A 21,122-nucleotide genomic window follows, 5' to 3' on the forward strand; every position below is an offset into this window, starting at 1 on the left:
AGGCCACTCTTGCAGTTTTCCTGTTTTTTGTTACCTAATTCTCTGCAGATATATTCAAGCTCAAGACAGCTCTACCCCTTTGTATACATTTACTCCCATTTCTATGATTATGTTTGTTATCCCCCCCCCCCCCCCCCCGAAGTCCTAGCCTTTATTCTTGTTTTTTTTTTTTATATGACAGCTTCTTCCACACCATTTTCCTCCAATTCTTCTCTCAGATAAAATTTCACCAGGACAACTTTATTGGAAAATATCATCCCACTTTGATTTTTTTCTAAGTATGGATAGTACGACTTTTTAAAATGATTAGTTTTGCTCTTAAGATCTCACCATAAAAGTGACATTCTTCTCTGTGTTACATGTGTAGGGGCTTAGCATCTAGCTCGTGAATGTTATATTTGTGCTAGTTTTGACAAGAGCACTATAAAAGTCAATGGAGTAAGTTAATGCAGATGAGTTTTGTTGGTTAGAGGCAGGACTGGGATGCAGAACTTAGTACCTCAGTCTGGTCCTATATCCTGTGTCTGAAGGATAAACTTTCTACAAAAGATCCATCCATCCATCACCCAGTTTCTCCTTATTTTTGCACATAAGGCCAGAGTGTCATATCAATGACCATCTCTAGCCAGTGTTCACACCACTAGGTGGCTAGCCCTGTCTCTGTTATTCTGCGTGCACACACAGACACACACACACCCCTACAGCCTATTTAGAGTAGCTAGTCCACCTACTGCACATCTTTAAAATGTGGAAGGAAACTAGAGCACCATAAGAAGGCCCACAAGAACATGGGGGGGCATGCAGACTCCACACACAAGGTACCCCAGCCAAGAATTAACATTGGGGAACCTATTGCTGTGAGGCAACGGTGTTTATCTGTTGCATCACTGTACCTCCACTGTTCTACAACTCATGTTGACCCTTCTCATTCCCACTCCAGATGTACGGCTGTTAAAAAGCCAACAGCTACCATCAAAAGACAGACTTTTTCAACAACCTATAACTTCTAAGCAGTGTAGTTGGTTACCCACTTCAGATGTTAAAACTAATAAAGCTAGCTTTCTCCAGGTCTCCTTCATTCAGTTTAGTTCATTACAGAATGATAGCAACATTGTAGCAGGCCCAAATGAAGATGGTCTTAATCCCATCAGTCCTTGGCTTCCAGGGCAGAAAAGCATTCAGACTTCATAAATTTATTTTGACATCTTCCTCACTGCCCCTGTTTCAGTGCCAACATATGTTTTGGTACCAGTCATTTGTGACATTACTGGTCCTCAGACATTTGTTTCTTCTGTCTCACTTCCTCGTTTTTTGTCACCTGTTCTAGAACCAATCCTGTTGGTGCGTATTGCCCCTTTGAAGCAGATTCTAGGGATTGTGATGACCTGAGGCTGCTGGTGGCACTCATCCCATCATTGCTTTTTGAGACATTGTTGTCGACCATCAAGCCTTTCTGTGCCACATTTGCTCTGAGATCAGTATTAAGTATCCTTTCTGCATTAGGGACAATATCCAATGTTATGTCTGCTCCATAAGCTGTCTGCATCTATGCTGTTGATGACAGCAGGTTTCAGGAGGGTCTATTCTGACACTGAGGTCGGCAGTTCTTGGTACAAGAGCATTCCCATATGACCACTAAACATCCTCTTCCTAGGCATGACCTTTCTTATGTTTGCAACTGCTGTAGGACAAAAGGATTGGAAAGCCTCCAGAGATCTTAAGTTGCATGTCTGATTCTCTTTATAATTCTCTCTCATTGGATCACACCCCACTTTTGATGCTGAGAAAACAAATGCAAGACAGAACATCTGAATTCACCCCAGAGGCTCTTATGCTGAATACTGACTAAGGGAATGAGGAGGTTCCCTTACCTTTTCTCTTGATGACTCAAAGCTTTAGGATATCCTTAACCTTATAAGTGAGATATTCTGAGATGATTCTAGAGAAGACTTTCCACTCCCCCATGTGAATTTCAGGGATGGTGTCCTCAGTGACTAGTGGGCAAGTTGGTATCCTTGGTCATGTGGGAAGCTATGAAAGACCCTAATGTGGTAGCTGCCCTCCTAACAAAACCAGACATCCATCAGTCACCTCCATACTGGGTGTCTGATTTAATGATAACCATCTTACATTCAGCTGTGGCAGCTCTTTAAGAGGGAACCACGACCAGTGGGATCTTGTGAACAAACTCCATGCTGCAGTGGTTGTCATAAGATCAGAATGAGAAGATGACAGAGCATATTTCCCAAACAGCAACCATGGTTTTAGTTTTAGTCCATGCTTTATGCACATAATGCTGCTGCTGATGGATTGGCTTGGGCAGTGGGTGCTGGATTTATAGCCCATTCATATCCTTAGCTGTTATTGACAGATTTCATAGAAAATTTTATGGCATCCTGTTTAAATATTCCATTCAATGCCTCTGAAGTTTACAGACCACAGGCAAGCTCCAAGAGAGTGAGAGGAATGGTAAAACCCCTCACAGCTCTCAACCTTTTAGAGCAAATAATCTGGACAAAACCAGAAAAAGCAGGGGGCAAAGGCCCAAAAATAGGGATAATTTTTAAATATTGCTCTTAAAACCATAGAAAGTTGATAAAATAACTGGTTTTGCATTAGCTTGAATTTTCTGGAGAGTATGACATCTGAATTTCAAATGTCTGTCGTTATTTTCTGACTTCGGTCCTCAGTGATTTGGCAATGATTTGCCAGAAAACCACACTTTTATGAACAGGCCAAAAATATTAAGCAAAACTCTGGACATTCTGTGAAGATCTGTACAGTTGAGAGGTTTGAGACCCCTACTGCAGTGGGGGATCTGGCTTGAGACAACACAAATTTTTCAATAGTTAAAAAAAAAGTCCTAAGCAGATGTGGTTCAAGCATGAGTCTCGGCAATCTGTAAGAGGTCATCTTGGCTGTCACTCCTTTCAGAAGGATAAATAGTGCTAAAAATGATGGGTCTTGAGTCTTCCCATCTGCTGGGCAATCCACTAGATTCCCCTGTAGGGTTCCTTGTGCTGCCGCTGTGGAGGCAATTGAGATGACCTTTCCCTACATTTTGTGGCACAAACGGCTAACATGCAGGATAGATGAAGATTTCAGTATCCACAGGTTACAAAATACCTCCCCCTTTGCCCAGAACCCCACCCTGTCCAAGAAAAAAGTTTCTTCTGCAAGAGAGCTATTTAGCAAGACTCACTATATTAGAAAGGGTTCAGATACTGTTTGATATTCTTTTTATTTGTGCAAAGAAAAAAAGATCTCAGACCCATGTTACATATAAGTGACCTAAATCAGAATATTCCAGAAATCTCATTACAGATGGTCTCTGTGCAAAACAATTCTCCCCGCCTGGTGAAGGAATGTTAACTATGCTTTCTAGACCTCCAAGACTCTTCCAGAAGGTTTCTGTGCTGTCATGTTCGAGCCAGTCTTTACCAGTTTTGGGTAATTCCTGTCGGTCTCCCAGAATGTTAACCATATGTATGACCTTGGTAACCAGCTCACTAGAGCCTGCAGGGGAGAAAAATGTTTTCCTATCTAGACAAGTTACCCCTGGCCGTACCAACACTAGAGTATCGGTTGAAAGCATGGGACCCCTTCCTGCTCATGATCCAGTCCCTAGGCATTACAGTAAACACTGAAGTCACACTTGTTGGGGGCCTCACAAAATTAAACTTTCATGGGATGAAACCAAAGTACTGGTTAATTGCATATTCAGTTTACCTCAACACTAAAGTCACAGTTGTTGGGGCCCTCACAAAATTAAACTTTCATAGGATGAAACCCAAGTACTGGTTAATTGCAAATTCATTTTACCTCAGCAGGGAATTCTGCTTGTCCAGAGAACAGTATTTGCCGTACTGCAAGTCATCAGCACTTGCCTAGTCACGTCTTAAAGTACTAGGAGTGATGACGTCACCCTCTTATTACTTCCTTATGCAAGGTTTCACGTAAGAGTTCATCAGCAGATATTTTAAACAATTGGTTATCAGATTTTGGACAGTTTCATCTCTGAGGCAGGGTCTCCAGATCTTGCAGGGCTTATCTATATTGGTGGACGCTGGCATCCTTTCTCTGTCTGGACAACCCCTATCACCAGGGATGCTTCTGCTCTGGGGTGGGAAGGGGCATTTTCAGGGCAGAGCACTCCAGTGATCAACAAGAGACCAGACTACACTTAAAAGTACTGGAAATGAAAGTGATACTAATAAACCTGTAGCATTTCAAGGCGGCCTCTCACAAGGGGATCTTGACAGTCAATATGGTGCAGTATGGTACACAAGCAGGAATGAATTAGACTCTGTCCTCCCTGCAGTACAAGCACTGGAATGGACTGTACTACATTCAGACCACTTTCTGACAGCAACCTCTATCCCAGGTCTAACAGATTCTCTGTCAGCTAGACTCAGACGCTGCCTTTTAATGTCTCCCAAGTGGTATTTAAGCTTGTTAGTGGCTTAGAGAATCTATGCATCTTCACGCACTGAAGGAAGAAGCACTGTTGCATTCTGTTTCCTGTACCAACTCCACATATGGCAACTTATTTTCCTTGTTCCACCTTCCAAAACAGTGGCACAGAAATGCTATAGTTCAGAACTGGTCTTTTGGACAATTTTATGTCTTCCTTCCTACTGATTCACAGTACCTGTAGAAGGCCAAAACCAACAATCCCAAAGTGATTCTTACAGCTCCATTTGGACTCTGCTGTATTTGGTTCCTTCTCCTGAAGCCTCATCTTCTGTTGAAGCCAGCACATTTCAGATCCATCACAACTATTCTCAGTCATCCATCCCGTAAATCTCACTCAAATCTTCATTCCATCGGAGTAACTACTGCGTTTCTCCTCTTTCAGTGATGACAAGGTAAATTACCTACCATCCCACACTTGTGCAAATCCTTACCTCTGCCCAGAGGTCCAACACTAGGAAAACTTGACAAGGGAAATAGCCTACATTTGCAGTGTATGAAAGCCTTTGATTCTGTGGTTAGTATTTCATCAAAGTACATGTTTTAGCCATATACAGTTTTCGACAGAACTTGCATGGCAGTTGTCTGGCTTTGATTAAGGTGTGAAAAACTTTTCTGAGTCTCTGCAGCTTAATTTTGTACAGCAGATGCTAAACCTTGCATCTTTCTTAAACATTTTTATTAAACAATGTTAAAAAAGGGGCATTGATACACATACAGTAATAGAAAAGAAAAAAAAGCACGACAATTTGTCATGCAATGTATGTTGTAACAATTTTAAGTCACGTCAACATTACATAAATTGCTTAATTTGTTTTCTCTGTGGTAGTAAAAAAGAACTCATGTCTTACCATAACATTCCATCTGTATTGTTCATCTTCTTTCATTCATCACCGATGGGTTCGGTTCCGAGCCCTCAGAACTAAATCAGCCTTTTACCAAGCTCGCGCCAGCCAAAAAAAAAATCTCGAGCTAAGCCTCTGCCCAGAATGCCCTTCTCCCGGTTACCTCAGATCGAGTTTGCTAGAGAAGTAAAGCCTAGGGCACTTCTGCGCAAATACCCTAGGACACCACTTGTACCCAAAGCATCCCCCAGGAGCCCTTAGTGGGGGAAGGAGGGTGGGATGTGATGAATGAAAGAAGATGAACACAGATGGAACGTTGTGGTAAGACATAACTTCTTTATCTGATGATGTTAATCTTCTTTCCATTCATCACTGATGGGACAGAATCCCAAGCTACCTTGAGGTCCGTGTGCAGCCCTTATGGAAGAACATTCCTGAGTACCATTTAGCCGAAGGCAGCTCTCCCTCTGGAGACAAGTCCAGTTTGTAATGATTGATAAAGGTATGAAGTTTAGCCCAAGTGGCTGCTGCGCAATTGTCATCCATGGAAGTCCTGGAGTGCCAAGCTACAGATGTTGCTATAGATCTAGTGGAGTGAGCTTTAACCTTTGGCATAGGTTCTTTTGTGAGGGAATAGATAAAATGTATGCAGTCCCTTAGCCATTTTGATAATGTAACCTTAAAAACCAAATTCCCCATACTAGGCCCAGAAAAGATGATGATAAGCTGTTCAGACTTACAGACAGGCCTGGTCCTGTCTAGGTAGAATCTCAGTTGTCTATGTACATCCAAGGAATGCAGGCAGTACTCTCCTTTATTGGAACAATTCGGAAAGAACACTGGTAGGTCAGTGGTCTGGTTAATGGAAGAATCAGACAACTTTGGGAAGGAAGGATGGGTTCGTCCGGAGTGATACTCTGTCTTTATGGAAGACCAGATAGCGCTTCCTGATACACAATGCCTGCAGCTCAGAGACCCATCTGGCTGACATGATGGCTACCAAGAACAAAGATTTCCAGGACAAGAACTTTAGGTCACACGTCTCTGTGGGTTCAAAGGGTTTTTGAGTCAAAGATTGAAGGAGTAAAGGGAGGTTCCATGGTTCCACAGGTGGTTTGGCAGGAGGTCTGATATAAAAGATTCCTTTGAGAAAAGCTTTACATAGATGTAAGGAGATGAGAGGCGTGCCATCTATACCATTGTGGAAATTAGAAATTGCTGCCAGGTGTACTGTACGGTAGAGGCTCCATTATCCAAAAACTTAGCCACGTATTGCAGCACCGCAGTTATTGGAGCCGAATACAGGTCTAGCATGTTACCCTTAGACCAGACTGAAAACATTTCCATTTATCCCGATATGGTCTTCTGGCGGATGGTTTATAAGAGGCCAGAATGATGTCCAGAACAGGTGAGGTGAGATTAGCTTGCTAGGCAACTAACGGAAGAGGAGAAACCAAGCCATTAACTTGAGACTGGACATTTTCGGGTGGCTCAACCCTTGGTGGTAAGTAATTAGATCTGGAAAAGGGTCCTGAATCCATGGGGGGTATACTAGGTGAGGCCAAAGGAAGAGGAACCAAACATGTTGAGGCCAGAACGGGGCTATGTGGATCACCTTGCATCTCAACCAAAGAGCGAGCTTTCTGTAAGAATTGTGGAATCATGGGAATGGGAGGATAAGCGTAAAGGAGTTCTGTGGGCCAATCGTGGATCAGAGCTTCCCTTGGGGATTCCCCCTCCGGGGGAAACAGGGCGAAATAGCTGTTGCACTTGTTGTTCAATGGGGAAGCAAAAAGATCATAGCAAGTCTGGCTCCAGTGGCTGAAGATTTTTGATCCACCTCGGGGTTGAGGGACCACTCATGAGGCAGGAGTATGCATCAGCTCAGTTTGTCTGCAATTACGTTGGATTCCTCTGGATATGCGTTGCTATCAGAAAGCGGTTGGAAGCTATCGCCCACTGCAAAATTCTCATGGCCTCTCGACATAGGGGGTAGGACTTGGTTCCTCCTTGCTTGTTGATATACCAGACCACTGACATGTTGTCCGAGTGAATTGCAATTGTCCCAGAAGGGAGAACCAGATGAAAAGCCTGCAGTGTTAACAGCACCGCTCTCAGTTCTAGAACATTGATATGCAGGTGGGCCTCTGAGGTGGACCATGCACCTTGGACGGTCTTTCCCTGGAAATGCCCCCCCCCCCCAATCTGATCAGGGAAGCATCTGTGGTCACAATGTCCCTGGGCTGAGGGGATTGAAATGGGAGACTCCAAAGCTCTGCATCTGGCCTCATCCACCAAAGAATGTCCTGTTTGGTTTGCAGGTGTTGGTTATGTGAATCTGGTAAGTGGGGGGGTGATAGTTCAGGAACCACTGACAATGAAGAAGCCATTGCAGGATTCACATGTATAGCTTTACTAGGGGCACTATTGGAAATGAAGCTGCCATGGATCCTAGGGCCTGAAAAACCTCCCTTGCTTATACTTTTGTTTGACAGAGTATCACCCAGGGCTGTTGCCTCAATCACTGGAGTCTGTGATTTGGGAGTGACACTAGACAGGACCTGGTATTGAAACTTGCTCCAGTGAATTCTATTTTTTGTGTAGGAGTAAGGCTTGATTTCTCCCAATGTATTGTGATTCCCAAATTTTTTGCCAGAGAGAGTATACTGCAATGCTGTTACCAGAAGATGCTTGGTGGGGGCGGTGAGGAGCTAGTCATCCAAATATGGAAACACCTGGAATCCTTGTAGTCTCAAATGAGCTGTGACCACTGCCATGCACTTGGTGAACACTCTGGGGGGCTGTGGAGAGACTGAACGGCAGGGCATGAAATTGATAATGACTGTCCCCTAGCCAGAAGCAAAGCAGACTCCTGGAGCGTTTCTCCATTTTGATGTGGTTATACACATCCCGGAGATTTATCGAGCACATCCAATCGCCTTCCCCTAAAAAAGGGAGGATGGACTGAACCGTGACCATCCGGAATTTGGTTTGGGTGACAGACTTGTTCAAGCTGCTGAGATCCAAAATGGGTTTCCAGTCCCCTGTCTTTATTGGCACCAAAAAGAATCTTGAGTAGAATCCGGATTCTCGTTGGTCTGGTGGGACTGGTTGGATGGCTCTTTTTTGAGACAGCTTTATTATCTCTGAAGCTGCTTCTTTCCTTTGACTGGGTGGAACATCACAAAGCTTTTCTGGAAAATTTGGATGACCAGAAAGGGGGACAGTGTAACCTCTGGTGATTATACTGCACCCAGTGATGAGCTGTGATGGATTGCCAGGCCAGGCAGCTTGGTGTAGAGAAAAACGACCCCCGACTGCTTCCAGAGACAAGCTATCGGGCTGCTCCTCAGGAGCGCTGGTAAGGCTGTCCATGGAAGGAGTCCCTGGACCCTTGGTAAGAGGACACCCTGTGCCCCTGTAGGGGCATCTTCCGGAATTGTTACCCCCTCTGCCCACGGTTGGGGTACCATCACCACGTGCGGCATGGAAAGGACCCCGAGATTTTTTGTGCCACATTTTCCCACTGCTCTGATTCCTGGTAAAGGAACATTGAGGATTGAAAAACTGTAGGTCTGTGGCAGACAGGGTTTTGCTGTCTTGCTTGCACCTGGCTAGCATGTCCTTCACCTTGGAGCCAAAAAGAGAAGATGATTCGATGGGAGCATTCAAAAAGGAAGACAAAGGTGTCCACGAGGTCACAAATGTGCATCCATGCACGACGCCTCATGACAATGCCCGAACCTGCTGCTCTTGGAAAGTTGTGGAGTTGAAAGTTGGAGTTGGAAATTGATTCCAGGGTTGTGAGCTACATGGCCACTTTTTCCCTGACCTCGTCAGACAACTGTCCTGCGAGTGTCCCAGAGAGTTCGGCGATCAAGTCCCTCTGGAGCCTCGTAAAATGTGCCAAATAGTTCAGTGACCATATAGCAAAGGTCCCCGATGCAAAAACTCACTTCCCAAGTCTGTCCACCGCCCGGGACTCTCTGTTGTGTGGGTGAACAGCAGGACATTCCTCAGCCAAGTCCTTTTTGTGGCCGCCACCACCATCATAGCATCGACTGGTAACCCTCTGGACCAATGTGAGTTCTCCTCAGGAGGGGAAAGAAATTTGTCTGGTCTCCGAGGGCTCATCTCAATGGAATCAGGGTTCTTCCAAGTGAGCTGCACAGCGAGCTCATCGGCAGGCGGGGTCACCCAAAAGTTAGAAGGCCAGGCACAGAAAGCCTGCAGGAACATGGACTCCTCAGATGAAGGACTGGAGGGCTTCTAGTCACCTCTCTGTTATAGCATTTCCAGGATGTCTCTGAAGGAGACATCATTAGGAGGTGACCATAGGGACCCTTCACCGTCATCGTAATGTGTGTTTTCCATTAAAGACTCCTCAGGTGAGTCCATGTGCTTCCTCTTGCACTTCCTCTTTCGGAAGAGCGGGTACTCTGAACAGGGGTGTCCTGCGGCTTCTCTGCCCAGTGCCCGGGGGGGGGGTTCTGTGGCAGCTGCAGCTCAGGGGGCAAAAACTGGGGTTCTTACTTCAAAGGAGTGCTTCCAGAAGCAAGAGCCCTCTCCCTCGCATGGAAAGCAGGTCCGTCCAAAGAAGGATGTGACCCTGGAACAGAGAAGGACAACCTTGGGACTGGGATCACACCCTGCTCTGACAAATCCACCCCCACGGATGGAGCCTCAAGCAGGATAGGTGCGGACGTGGCTGTCGGCACAGAGGACGGAACTGAAGACAAACACGGAACCGTGCCCTGAGCAGAGGCTCCTGCCCCCCAAATCCAGATTGAGGAAGGACCGGTTCCGCAGGAACTGAGGACCAAAGGGGCGAACTGGGAGTCTGAGTAAGGTCCGCCATAGGCGCCGAGGTGATGGGTTCCGAAAAGGACATCAGAGCAGAAAGCTTCAGAACCAGAATAGTTGGAGGAGTGTAAGGAGGAGTCCTTGGAGAAACGAACCCAACTCCTGCAGGTGGATCGCTCTTAGAGAGTGTGGGTATCCCCCTGGCTGCCAACAGCTGGTCCACAAGACGCAGCACATTGTGTTCTGACAGGCTCCTGGTGGATCTAGTGGATACTTTAGAATGGAGAGTCAGGTCAGTCAATGAATGGGCCATACATCTGGCCCAGGAATGGATCTATAGAAGGGGAGTATCGGGTCCGTGGTGCAAGGTTTGCTGACACCGATGTTTCAAGTTTCGAGACCGGGGTCAAATCCAACTTGGTTGAAAAAATTCTCAGTGTCGAAGGGGCACTTGAAGCCAAAGCAGTAGGTTCCAAAATTGTAACAAATGAAGGTACCGAAGGCATGCCCTGAGCCGAAATGGCCACAGGTGTCGAAGTCATAATAGGCATAGTGAGGCCTATCCTCGGTGCCGGAGGCAGGACCGGTGCTGAAGCAGGCTCTAGTATTGTAGGTTTTAAAATGCTCTGAGATGACAAATACGGAGCCGCAGAGGCAGATTTATGCTCAGAGGACAACTTGGAGACCTTTGATTTCACAGGCTTACCCTGATCACCTGAGGGTAAGGAGGGAACCGAATGGGACCTCTTTTGTCTTTTGTAGGAGGGGTTGAGACCTCCATTGCTGAAATGGCCTCTGGGAAGGGAGACTTAAGTAACCCTTTCAGTATCAGTTTATTTTTGCACTCATTCAGAGTACGTTGACTGAAACTCTTGACACATCTCACAGGTGGGGCACCCCCAAGCAATATACACAATCATCATGAGAATCACTATTAAGTAACTTGCCCTTACATGAAATACAACGCTTAAACCCTGAAGTACCTTTCTTATCCGACATTTTGACAGAGACACCACAGGCAAAAGGACAAAAAGAAACAAGTCTGTATTAGTGAGTCCAACACAATTCAGAAAGCCACACAATCATATCACTATATAGGTACATACAAGTAAAACAGAAACGTCTTACTGAAAAAAAACACTAAGACTAGGAGAGAAAGAGAGAAATACCAGCTATGGTATTGAAGGGATACCACAAGGGTAAGGGGAGAAGGCCGTACCAACAATGGTACATGAAGGTTTACCAACGGGTAGAGCAAGGAAGAAAAGATCAAGTCTAACAGTAGAAAACACAGTAGAAATACTAATTGCTCACTAAAAGAGTAAATATCACAAAGTTTTCCACACAAAATATCAAATAAGTTTCCATTTAGCTGAGAGCTCGGCTGAAACACGGCTTTACGTCTACACTGCAAACGAGATCTGCGGTAACAGGGAGAAGGGTATTCTGGGTAGAGGCTTAGCTCAAGAGGTTTTTGGCTGGCGCGAGCTTGGTAAAAGACCGACTCTGTTCCGAGGGCTCAGAACCGAAACCATCAGTGATGAATGGAAGGAAGATTAACATCAGATCTGTAATTGTACCCAGAAATTCTGTTAGTATGTAATTTATTCCTTTCCTTTTCTAAAGATCCCATTTTTTTATCTTCTTTACAATATTCAGTACTTCAGTAACAGCTGGTTTAGAGCTTGATTACATTTTCTAGTAATTGCTTTTTTGCAGCCAGTATGCATCACTAGAGCCAGTGTTGATCATCAGAGCTACACTGTTTATCCTGGAAGACGTACTTTTTGGTGTAGAGTACTTCAGCATATCTAATTTTGTGGCTGTATTCACTGATTCTTCTTACTTGATCTTGGCACAAATTTATCTTTTGTGCTGAAGGTGGCTGTTGGAACTAATTTAAAACAGTCTCCTGCTCTTTTATCAAGTCCAGTGAATAACCCTTACATGGTGTATAGGCAATTGAACTGAACAATTTATACAGGGCAATAATCGTTTTTTTTTCCTGTGCTTAAAAGAAATCACAAGAGGGGAAATTACCTCCACAAAGAAACCAGTCAACAATGGAGTCCGCAAGGGTCCTGTGCCAGGACCTCTCTTGTTTGGCATCTACTTTTCTGAAGTAAAAGCCAATACAAAAGAATTCTAGCCATGTTTGCACGCAACTGCAAGCTAGAAGCAGTCATTGAATCAGCAAATGACAGTCATCCTGCAGGATGGTTTGTCCCAAATAAATAACTGCTGCCAAACAAAAGCATTAGTGCATCCTTTGGGAAGTCATTTATCCCAGGGAACTGGCAAATTAAGCAATGCATCCCCTAAGAATTGCCCCAGTTGTTCAGGACTTAGAAACTTGTGTGGACAGTGACCTAATGTTTGACCAACATGTGTCCATTGTTTTAAGAAAAATCCATCTATACTGCACAGATTATAAACAACGGGATTGTGTCTAGGATCTAGGGATGTCATTGTCTCACCTTTACTCAGCCGTCATTAGGCCAGTCATTGAATATAATGCCCCCTTTGGCATGTACATGTCTAGACACATGCAGCAATTGGAATGCCTAAAGAGATATCTTAGTAAAAAGATACATGGCCTAAACAACATGTCCTACATGGACCAACTCAAAGCCCTGATACTATACTTGGTATCCTACATACTTGCTAGGGAGTGACCTGTGCCTGGCATACAAGGCATCCTCTGACCCATTACTGATGGTTTTACAACACACAGTCAGATGGCATCATAAATAATTGGTCTAGGGATCTAAACCTCTTCTGCAACATCAACAGAAGGTTTGGAGGGACAGGTATATCTCTGAGGATTAATATTAAATGATTGTCATATACCTTGTACTGATTCTTAACCAATGTTTTTATATGATGTCTAATTTGTTATAATTATTTAAACTGCAGATGTTTTTGTTTTATTTTTGAAGATTGTAAAATTATTGTTCTTAAATGTTTTGTAATAATTTGGAGCTTTTCTCTATGGGCCTCCACTGAAAATAGGCTTCTACCCAGTTGGATTTTTCCCGGTAATCAAATGAAAATAAATAAATACTGCTGCTCTGAAACAGACTTCCCCCATCCACATAAAACAGAGTTCATCCCTGTCCATATTCAAGAGCATGGATCTATGGATGGGAAATGGGAAATATACCCTAGGACTTTGCCAATAATACTAATGGACAGAGGCAGTTTCTAAGTGCGTTATCTCATGCATGGGTCCCTTCAGATTATCTATGATATGATCTCATTTATTCTCTTTAGGGTTAATATATAATTATCAAACATGAAATTGGTGAGGCCATCCTCTAACCAAATGGGATAGGTTAATTTGAACACAAAAAGGGAACCCTGGCTAGGCTTAAAATGGCCTGCAAGGACAGGTAGCCTAGTACTTACCTATGAACAAACTGGTAGAGAATCTCTCTAAACTGACTCTGGTAAGGTGGCTTACTGACTAAATCAGATTTTGTTATGAGAATTATGGAAAACAGCTTTCTGTACCACCAAAAGCTCATTTTAATACAATGCTAGCTTACGTCTAATGCCTTGCTGTTTAATTTATTTTTACATTTGTTTGCCAGTGTAGAGTAGGATCAAGTATGACCAATTTCAGGCTCAGCCCAGTTTGAATACACAATAAAGCAATTTGTGAAGAATAAGTTGACATACAATAAAGTGAAATAAGGTTGTGTCCAGTGTTACATCAGTAAGTAAGGCAGCACACACAGGTACAATACAAGTAGACTGTAGCATGAGTAACAGATATATGCAGTGTAGCATGTAACAGCAGAATAGTGAGGGAGAGCAGAGGGAATGAGTGTAGGGTTAGTAAGTGCAGAGTATTGTGTACATATTTTTACAAATCGGTATCATAAGCAGTTAAGGGCTGGTTACATAGCATGTGGTTATGGTATTGTTTAGTTATATGATGTGGCCTACATTGTGGCATTTGTGCAGCTGGGGCTTCTCTGCATACATTCACAACTCTCTGAGTGGGATGTACTGTCCATTGAATGTTTTTCCATCGGGCCACTGTTTTGGGAGTCTCGTTTAACCACTCAAGAGGTTTTGTTTGGCGGGCTGGTATCCTACAGGTTGAAGAGGAAGGTTTGGATCACCTTAGATACAAGAAGTTATATACTTAACATAATGATAGAGCTAGAAGATCCAAGTACATCCTCCACATCAAAGTCATCCATCTAGCCCCTTCCCCAATGCAGGAACAAGGCTTTAGGAAGATTTCTTATGTGAGCTTCTTTTTAGGCCAGAGCCACATACTTGGAAATCCAGAGAGGCTAATGCAGTATTATGGGATGGTGGGAGGATCTAGAGCCTGGGAAAGTGGTCAGTGCTGAGCTGATTTAAGCCTATGGCCATGTCCACGAGGTTGAAGGAGATAGGCTGTGATCATTTAGATCCGCCGTTATGGCAAGTACAAAACTTTTCTGTCTCACATTTTTGGTAAGGGAGCTTGCATCTTCACAAATTATGGTGTTTAATACTAGGTTTTTACATTTGTTTCCTGGGTACAAGTGTTGTGTGTTTATTAGAATGCAATTGTGTGGTTCGAGGGACACATTCTGTAATATCCACATGACACTTTCCAGTAGTTACTTCATCCAAGTTGGAATTTCATTTGTAGTACTAACTGCTTGTTATTTGTGCTCAGTCCACAGATCTCCTTCTAGGGGTAGCAGCCTGAACCGATCAGAGTCCATGAACAGAGAACGTACTGACTGTGGTGGCAGTGCCAGTCAACTGAATTGCACCAGCAACAACATGTATGTGCCGGATTACAGTGTAAAGATCATCTCCAATGTACAGATAATTAAGGTAATTAAAGCATTAACATGTACCATTGTAGGCTGCATTGTATAAACCATCTCCAATTCAGAGAGAGTTGCCATGTAGGCAAGAACATGCGACAAAATGACTACATTGTACATGCCATTTGTGGAACAAACATTTATAGCAAAATAAAAAACAGCAACATCTGCATACTTCAACAGCAGAAAACCTTACTCCAGCATACAGGTCTTGTGTGTAATATGACATGTAACAGCATCTCTATATTAGGCTGCATTATGGAATAAACTTCAGTGGTAGAAACTTCATTAAGTATGAACCACGTTTTAACAGTCTGATTTTTAGATTATCAAGATATGGTCAATAGTAACAACTTATGAACTCTAGAGTACACAGTAGAGTAGTAAACCATGCAGGTGTGTGGAAAGTGGCATTCTGGGAAATACTTAGCCTTGTAGTTTTAAGAGAAAACTTGTGAAAGTAAATCGCAGCTCAACTTGTATTGGTTTTCAGTTGAAACCATTGTAGAATATTATTTTCATAATTTTTAAGGACTGTATTATGCATTTTGGAAAATGCAAAGTGTTTAATTGTGAAGGTGACAAGTGCAAATGCTAGAATTTATTTTTCTCCTATGAGCAACTCTCAACTCTCTCTGTGGGGGGACAATGCCTCCCACACTCCACTGTTACAGAAACTTGTTAAAATAAAACAGCAGGAAAACCAACTAAAACCAATTTGTAAAGAGTTAAAATCCATTTGCTCATTCATTTTCCAGCATGCCTCTGTGGCTTGCATTATTGTTACCCTCACTCGGTTCTGAAGTTATTGACTCATTGTATGGAAAGACCAGAAACAGGAAAGATTAACTTTATTACTTCTTCATAAAGCAGATGAGCTTCTTTGTGGTGAAATGTTTTGTTTGTCTAGTTTAACTTATCTGTTATGCTACTTTAGTGTATATCTGAAGACCAAAATAGGTAACAGCATTTTTGTTTGTGAAGGGGAGGAAATTCCTGATACTAATCTTCAGTAAGAATGGTGTAAATTCTTTCAGATTCATGTCGACTCAGTCACGGTAATTTCAGTGAGTACTGTTACTCGAACTTATTAATGAAAACCACTTTCAGCAATTAACATTTATTGCAGGATTGCAGAGTCTGTTATACCGCCCCCCCCCCCCTCCCATAACCCATACATACTAACTTCATATTTTCAGTGATATTCACTTACATTAACAACCATACCAAAAAGTCTCATACTGGCAATGTCTCTCATTTCTGATGGTTAAATGGAATTAGTCTATAAAGTAGCATTTTTCTAGCTACTGAGAAACAATTTTGGGCATTCTCTTCCAGCAGTGTTTGCTTATTCCACACCTATGGATTCTTCAGATCTTGGAGAAACAATGCAGTAGGACCCTCAAAGTAGATATCATAACATTAACATGAAGTATAGCGATTCCCTTGTTAGCTAGCATTTCAAATATTCCATGATTTGTCCATACCAGCTTGAGTTTCACTCCACAAAGATGGCATTCCTGCAGCCTGTCAGCAGGCAGGGAGGCATAAAATCATATCTAGTTTTATAAAAAAGTCATCAGACTCCGTCAGTTGGCCTTTCATCATGTACTTTTCCTTCAAGTACTCAGGATAAAAAATATTACAGCACCACTGGATGTAAGACAAGTTAATGAAGTCCTTTTTTTGTTGTTACCGCAGACTGTCACCTGAATCAACATTTTGTGAACTCTCAAGATATTTAGAGAGAGATCATGCCCATACACCATAAGTTATTTATTCAGACTTAGAATTGCTCATCCTGGAAAATGCAGTTTCACCAGTGCAGAGAATTTAGTTAGGCAGCTAGATATTATGGTGAATTTTGCTTTATTTTACCAGGCTTCCTCTGATAGCATGAATAGTAAAAATATGACATCCTTGTGGAACTTGATAGAAGTTTCTTTTGTTAGGACTGGCAGCTGAGTATAGTTTCAGAAAACCCTGAAAGGAGTGCTCTGGAACATGTATCCTACTAATGAGAAGCTGGCCTAATCTTAAGTGGAGCTAGACTTATCCTCTGGGCAACCTGGCTTTGTCAAAAACTGTGCTCACGTGTGCTCTTATAAACTGTGCTGTTGGCAAGCTAAAGAAATGAAGTGTTTTTACCGATAGCACTGTCTGCAGAAAAGAAATGGGCCGTGTAATATTCGTGGTGCACCTACAGTTTTGAACCATAAGGTGTTATGGCCAGACATTTGTGAAGAGAAAATGGACAGCTAAATAATGAGATATGAGGAGCACAGTGAAGAAAATGTTTCTGAAAATGTTAGAAATACATATAATGAACATAGAGACCAGGAGTCAACACCTGTTAATGACCTTTTCAAAGCCCTCTGTTTCCCTTCTAACTAGGTTTGATGCCCTTTACCTAACCTGAATTATAACTCTTAAATCCATCCTCCCCCGATATCCCTCCCTCGTACTGTTAAAAGTACTGTATAAAGTATAGTAATTAAAAACTACTAAAGTCACTTGAGGCATGGACCTTTCCTCACTAGTCACTCTATAGTGGGGGAGCACTACACTGACCAATAGCTTTGGTACTGGGGGTGAAGCCAGTGCCATGGTTTAAGGGCTAAATAATATAACAGTATTAAAGGATTCATTATGAGGATTGCAGTCATCTAACTAGGCAGTATATCTTACATTCATGCACTTTAAAAAAACAAAAATAAAATGTGCCCATGTAGAGATTGACAGTGTTATATGCCACTTCCTTTTTATGACCTGCAGAGCCCTCAGAGAATGAGATCAAGTATTCTCCTTTCCTGGTTCCAGCTGATGCTCTCTGCGTGGATCATTCCAGGTGAAGTACCTCAGTATTTATTCTAATCTGTTTGCTTCATTGGATTAAAGACCATTTCAGCTTGCTTGTGCAGATGTTTTCTCTTACTTTGATTGGCTCGTAGAAGGTGTCACTACTATGTTCCCCATTTACTGTGTAGCAGTTTTATAGCCATCAAGTTCACACTGGTTCCTTAGCCTACCACTTTCTTTTCTGATTCCTTATCCCTTCTTACCTGCTGTATTCCCTCTCAGTCTACTCATTCTGTTGCATCATCCTTTCATTACATACGCTGTCATGGCTGCCCACACTCCTTGCCTTCTTCCTCTCTTCTCCCACATCATCTTCACCAAACTGTTTTCTGCTTTCCTGCACACGTGCCTGAATAATTGTAATCTGTTCTGTTGGAGCTACTTAGGTTTCTGCTCTGATATCAGTTTCATCTGTGCCACAGTGTGAATCCTAACACCTATCAAAAGCATTTTCTATTTTCCTCAGCTGCTCTGCCTTCGCTGCACGGGTTTCTGTATACACACAAGTACATGTCTCACTACGGTTTTGTATATTTACTGTTCAGCTTCTTCAGCATTCTTAGGTCACACATTACCCCTGACACTGTGTGACAGGTGACTGCAGCTCTTCTGTGCCTAATTTGACCTCCTCATTCAGATTTCCCTTCTCAACCACCCTCTCAGATTTTTCAGACTGTTAATCTGTTCCAGTATTTTCCCTTCTATATCAGTTTTCAGCTTCTTCTGACTTCCCCCATTTGCTGCCATTACAACTGTCTTATCTGTACTGTTTCATCCCATGTGCTGCAGTTTTGCATTCCATTCCCCTATCATTAGCTGAAGCTCCTGTTCAGAATCTGCTTGTAATGTTACGTCATCTGTATACAGCAGTCATGTTGATCTGTCCCCTGCAACCTGTTTACTAATGTAGTCCCTCACCAGTACAAACAGCAGTGGGCTTACAGTTCAACCTTGATGCAGCCCCAACTTGGAACCTCTGTGCAAATATGATCACTGTTCATACCGGTGACACTGGGTCCTTGTACATACCCTGCACTAATTTTACCAAAGTTTCTGGGACTTCAAACAATTACAGGATTGCCCAAATCAGCTTTCCTGGGACTTTGTCTAGGAAAATTTATTTAGTTCCAAGTCGGACTTTCCCGGTAAATAAATGTTAAATAAATAAATGCACACGTGGACTTTTTCCACATTTCTAGCTTCTTCTGAAGTATCTGTCTTACTGCAAACATTTGTTCAGTTCTACTGCATCCTGATCTGAATCTGAGCAGCTCATTTCCCATCTTACTATCTACTACTCTGCATATTCTTTTATCAGTCACCCCTTCCAGCACTTTCATGCAGTTTACAAGGAGCTTGATGCCTCTGTACTGCCCACAGTTGTGGATGTCCCAATTGTTCTTGTACATCGGTACTAGTGTGCTTATTCTCGTCATCTGGGATATGCCATTCTCTCCAGAATGCTGCGAGTACAGTGAGGAGTTATTCTCTGCTAGCTCACCCTGCAGCTTTATGATGTGATTTCATCTGAGCCTGCTGCTTTCCCTGACTTTATTTTTCTTGTTTTTTTTTTTTACTTTTAACAGGATGTGCTCTTCTTCTCCTCTCATTTGTAGGCTGTGGAGGGGATATCTGATCCCCACCTTATCTTTTTCTCTCTACCTTGTAACTTGATAAGAGTTTATGTCACTTTCTAGAAACTGGTAGACTGCCTCTGATGCATTTTCCCATACTATTGAGACCGTCTCAGATTTTGCAAGGATCAGTAGTCCTTAACTTGGTCCATCTTTTCTATCTCCTACTTTTTCCTGGAATTATTTCCTTTGATAACTTCCTGGACTTCTACATTCCACCAACAGCTTTCCTTGTGTACCCTATTTCCATACCTGGTTTGGCTGCATGTGTGTTCTAAAGTCTTCAAACGTGTTGTTTTGAGATGCTGACCTTTAAAGTCATCCTGTTTCCTCCTCTTCCTGAGGTGCTACAGCCGTATTTCTGTAAACTCTTGTGCTTTCAAGTCTTCAGCCTAGTCTCTGACTTGAGAACCTTCTCTGATCACATCTTGCAGCAGATTGTGGCCACCAGTGGTTTATGTTGTGGGGCAGCTGTTTCACTGGGAATGACTTTGTAATCTCTAATTCTATCCAAGTGCTTTTTCCTTACTAGAAGGAGCTGTGCCAGAGTTACATTCTGCCCAATCTTGTTTATGATCTTGTGAATGTCTGATTTGCTGAAGCATGTTTTGGTCACCACCAAGGTATTTGCCAGACAGAATAACCTCTCCTTTATTCCTTTTGCCCCATCCATGTAGACCCAGGCAGACCTCGTATCCTCTTCTGCCATTCTGATATGAATATTCAGGTCCCCATTATCTATACATTCTCATGCAGTCCTGCTTTATGTAGTAGGCCGTGCAACTGTTTTCCAAATGCAGTCTCTTACTTTCACAACCCTGCAGTGGGGCATAGGCTGAAATTATGAATACTGCCCTATCATTACACTGCAGTCTAATTTTCATGAGTCTGTCTCTAATTTTGATGACATCCATCACCACAATACCCACACCATTTCTAGTCTGTCCTCCCCCAAGTAGTAGACTCTGGATCCCAAGCCAGATGAGTTTGTTGCACTGCTCTTCTCTCGTCTCCTGGATAGAGAGGATGTCCATCCCTCTCCTTACCATCATGTCATCCACTTCCAAGCTGCATCTTGTCAGTGTAGATATCCTGAGTTCAAGCTTGGCAGATGGATTAGTTTTATGACTAGTTTTCGCTCAAGGCTATCCCTGGCAGCCCAGGCTTGACAACTGGACACCAGCCAGTAGGTAATTAATTGACCTAGGGCTGTTGGGCTTTACAGAGGGCACACACACTAATCAGTAGAGGCACAGACATGTCCCATCATTAATAAGGGTTTCTGACATGGGTTGAAGTAGGCCAGGTCCTCGGCCCACCAAATACCCATGCCAATTTTTGGCTAAGTGATCAAATCACCTACAGCCAACTTTTACACTATTGTAGCTAAGCCCTGACATAGTGTGCAGTATTTGATCCATGTTCCCTTATCTAGAGGATACTGCACATCACATTCAATGCCAAACGTGGCTGATCTGCATCACTCTTCCCTTGAAAGACACCATCTAGAGTGTGTGCTGCTGCCCAATCCTTGGTGCATTTGAGGTGGAAACATCTAGCACATTTTTGGGAGGTGGGAGAAACCACACAGAGACCCAGAGAGAACATCCAAACTCCACACAGGTATTGGCAAGAGGTTAGTTTAGAACCTTGTACTTTCTGTGTAGGAG

The 21,122-nt window shown here is 43.0% G+C and overlaps 1 protein-coding gene across 1 annotated transcript in view; it reads left to right on the plus strand.

Moving 5' to 3' along the window:
- CNNM1 (cyclin and CBS domain divalent metal cation transport mediator 1) overlaps positions 1–21,122 on the plus strand; it is a 580,179-nt gene that overhangs the window by 322,232 nt on the left and 236,825 nt on the right. The window contains exon 7 of the mRNA XM_044056831.1: positions 14,803–14,966. Coding sequence (XP_043912766.1) covers positions 14,803–14,966 — 164 coding nt within the window. The remainder of the gene's footprint in view (positions 1–14,802; positions 14,967–21,122) is intronic.

Source organism: Protopterus annectens, chromosome 14.part0, assembly GCF_019279795.1.
Source record: "Protopterus annectens isolate FY-2018-M chromosome 14.part0, PAN1.0, whole genome shotgun sequence".
Taxonomy (NCBI): domain Eukaryota; kingdom Metazoa; phylum Chordata; order Ceratodontiformes; family Protopteridae; genus Protopterus; species Protopterus annectens.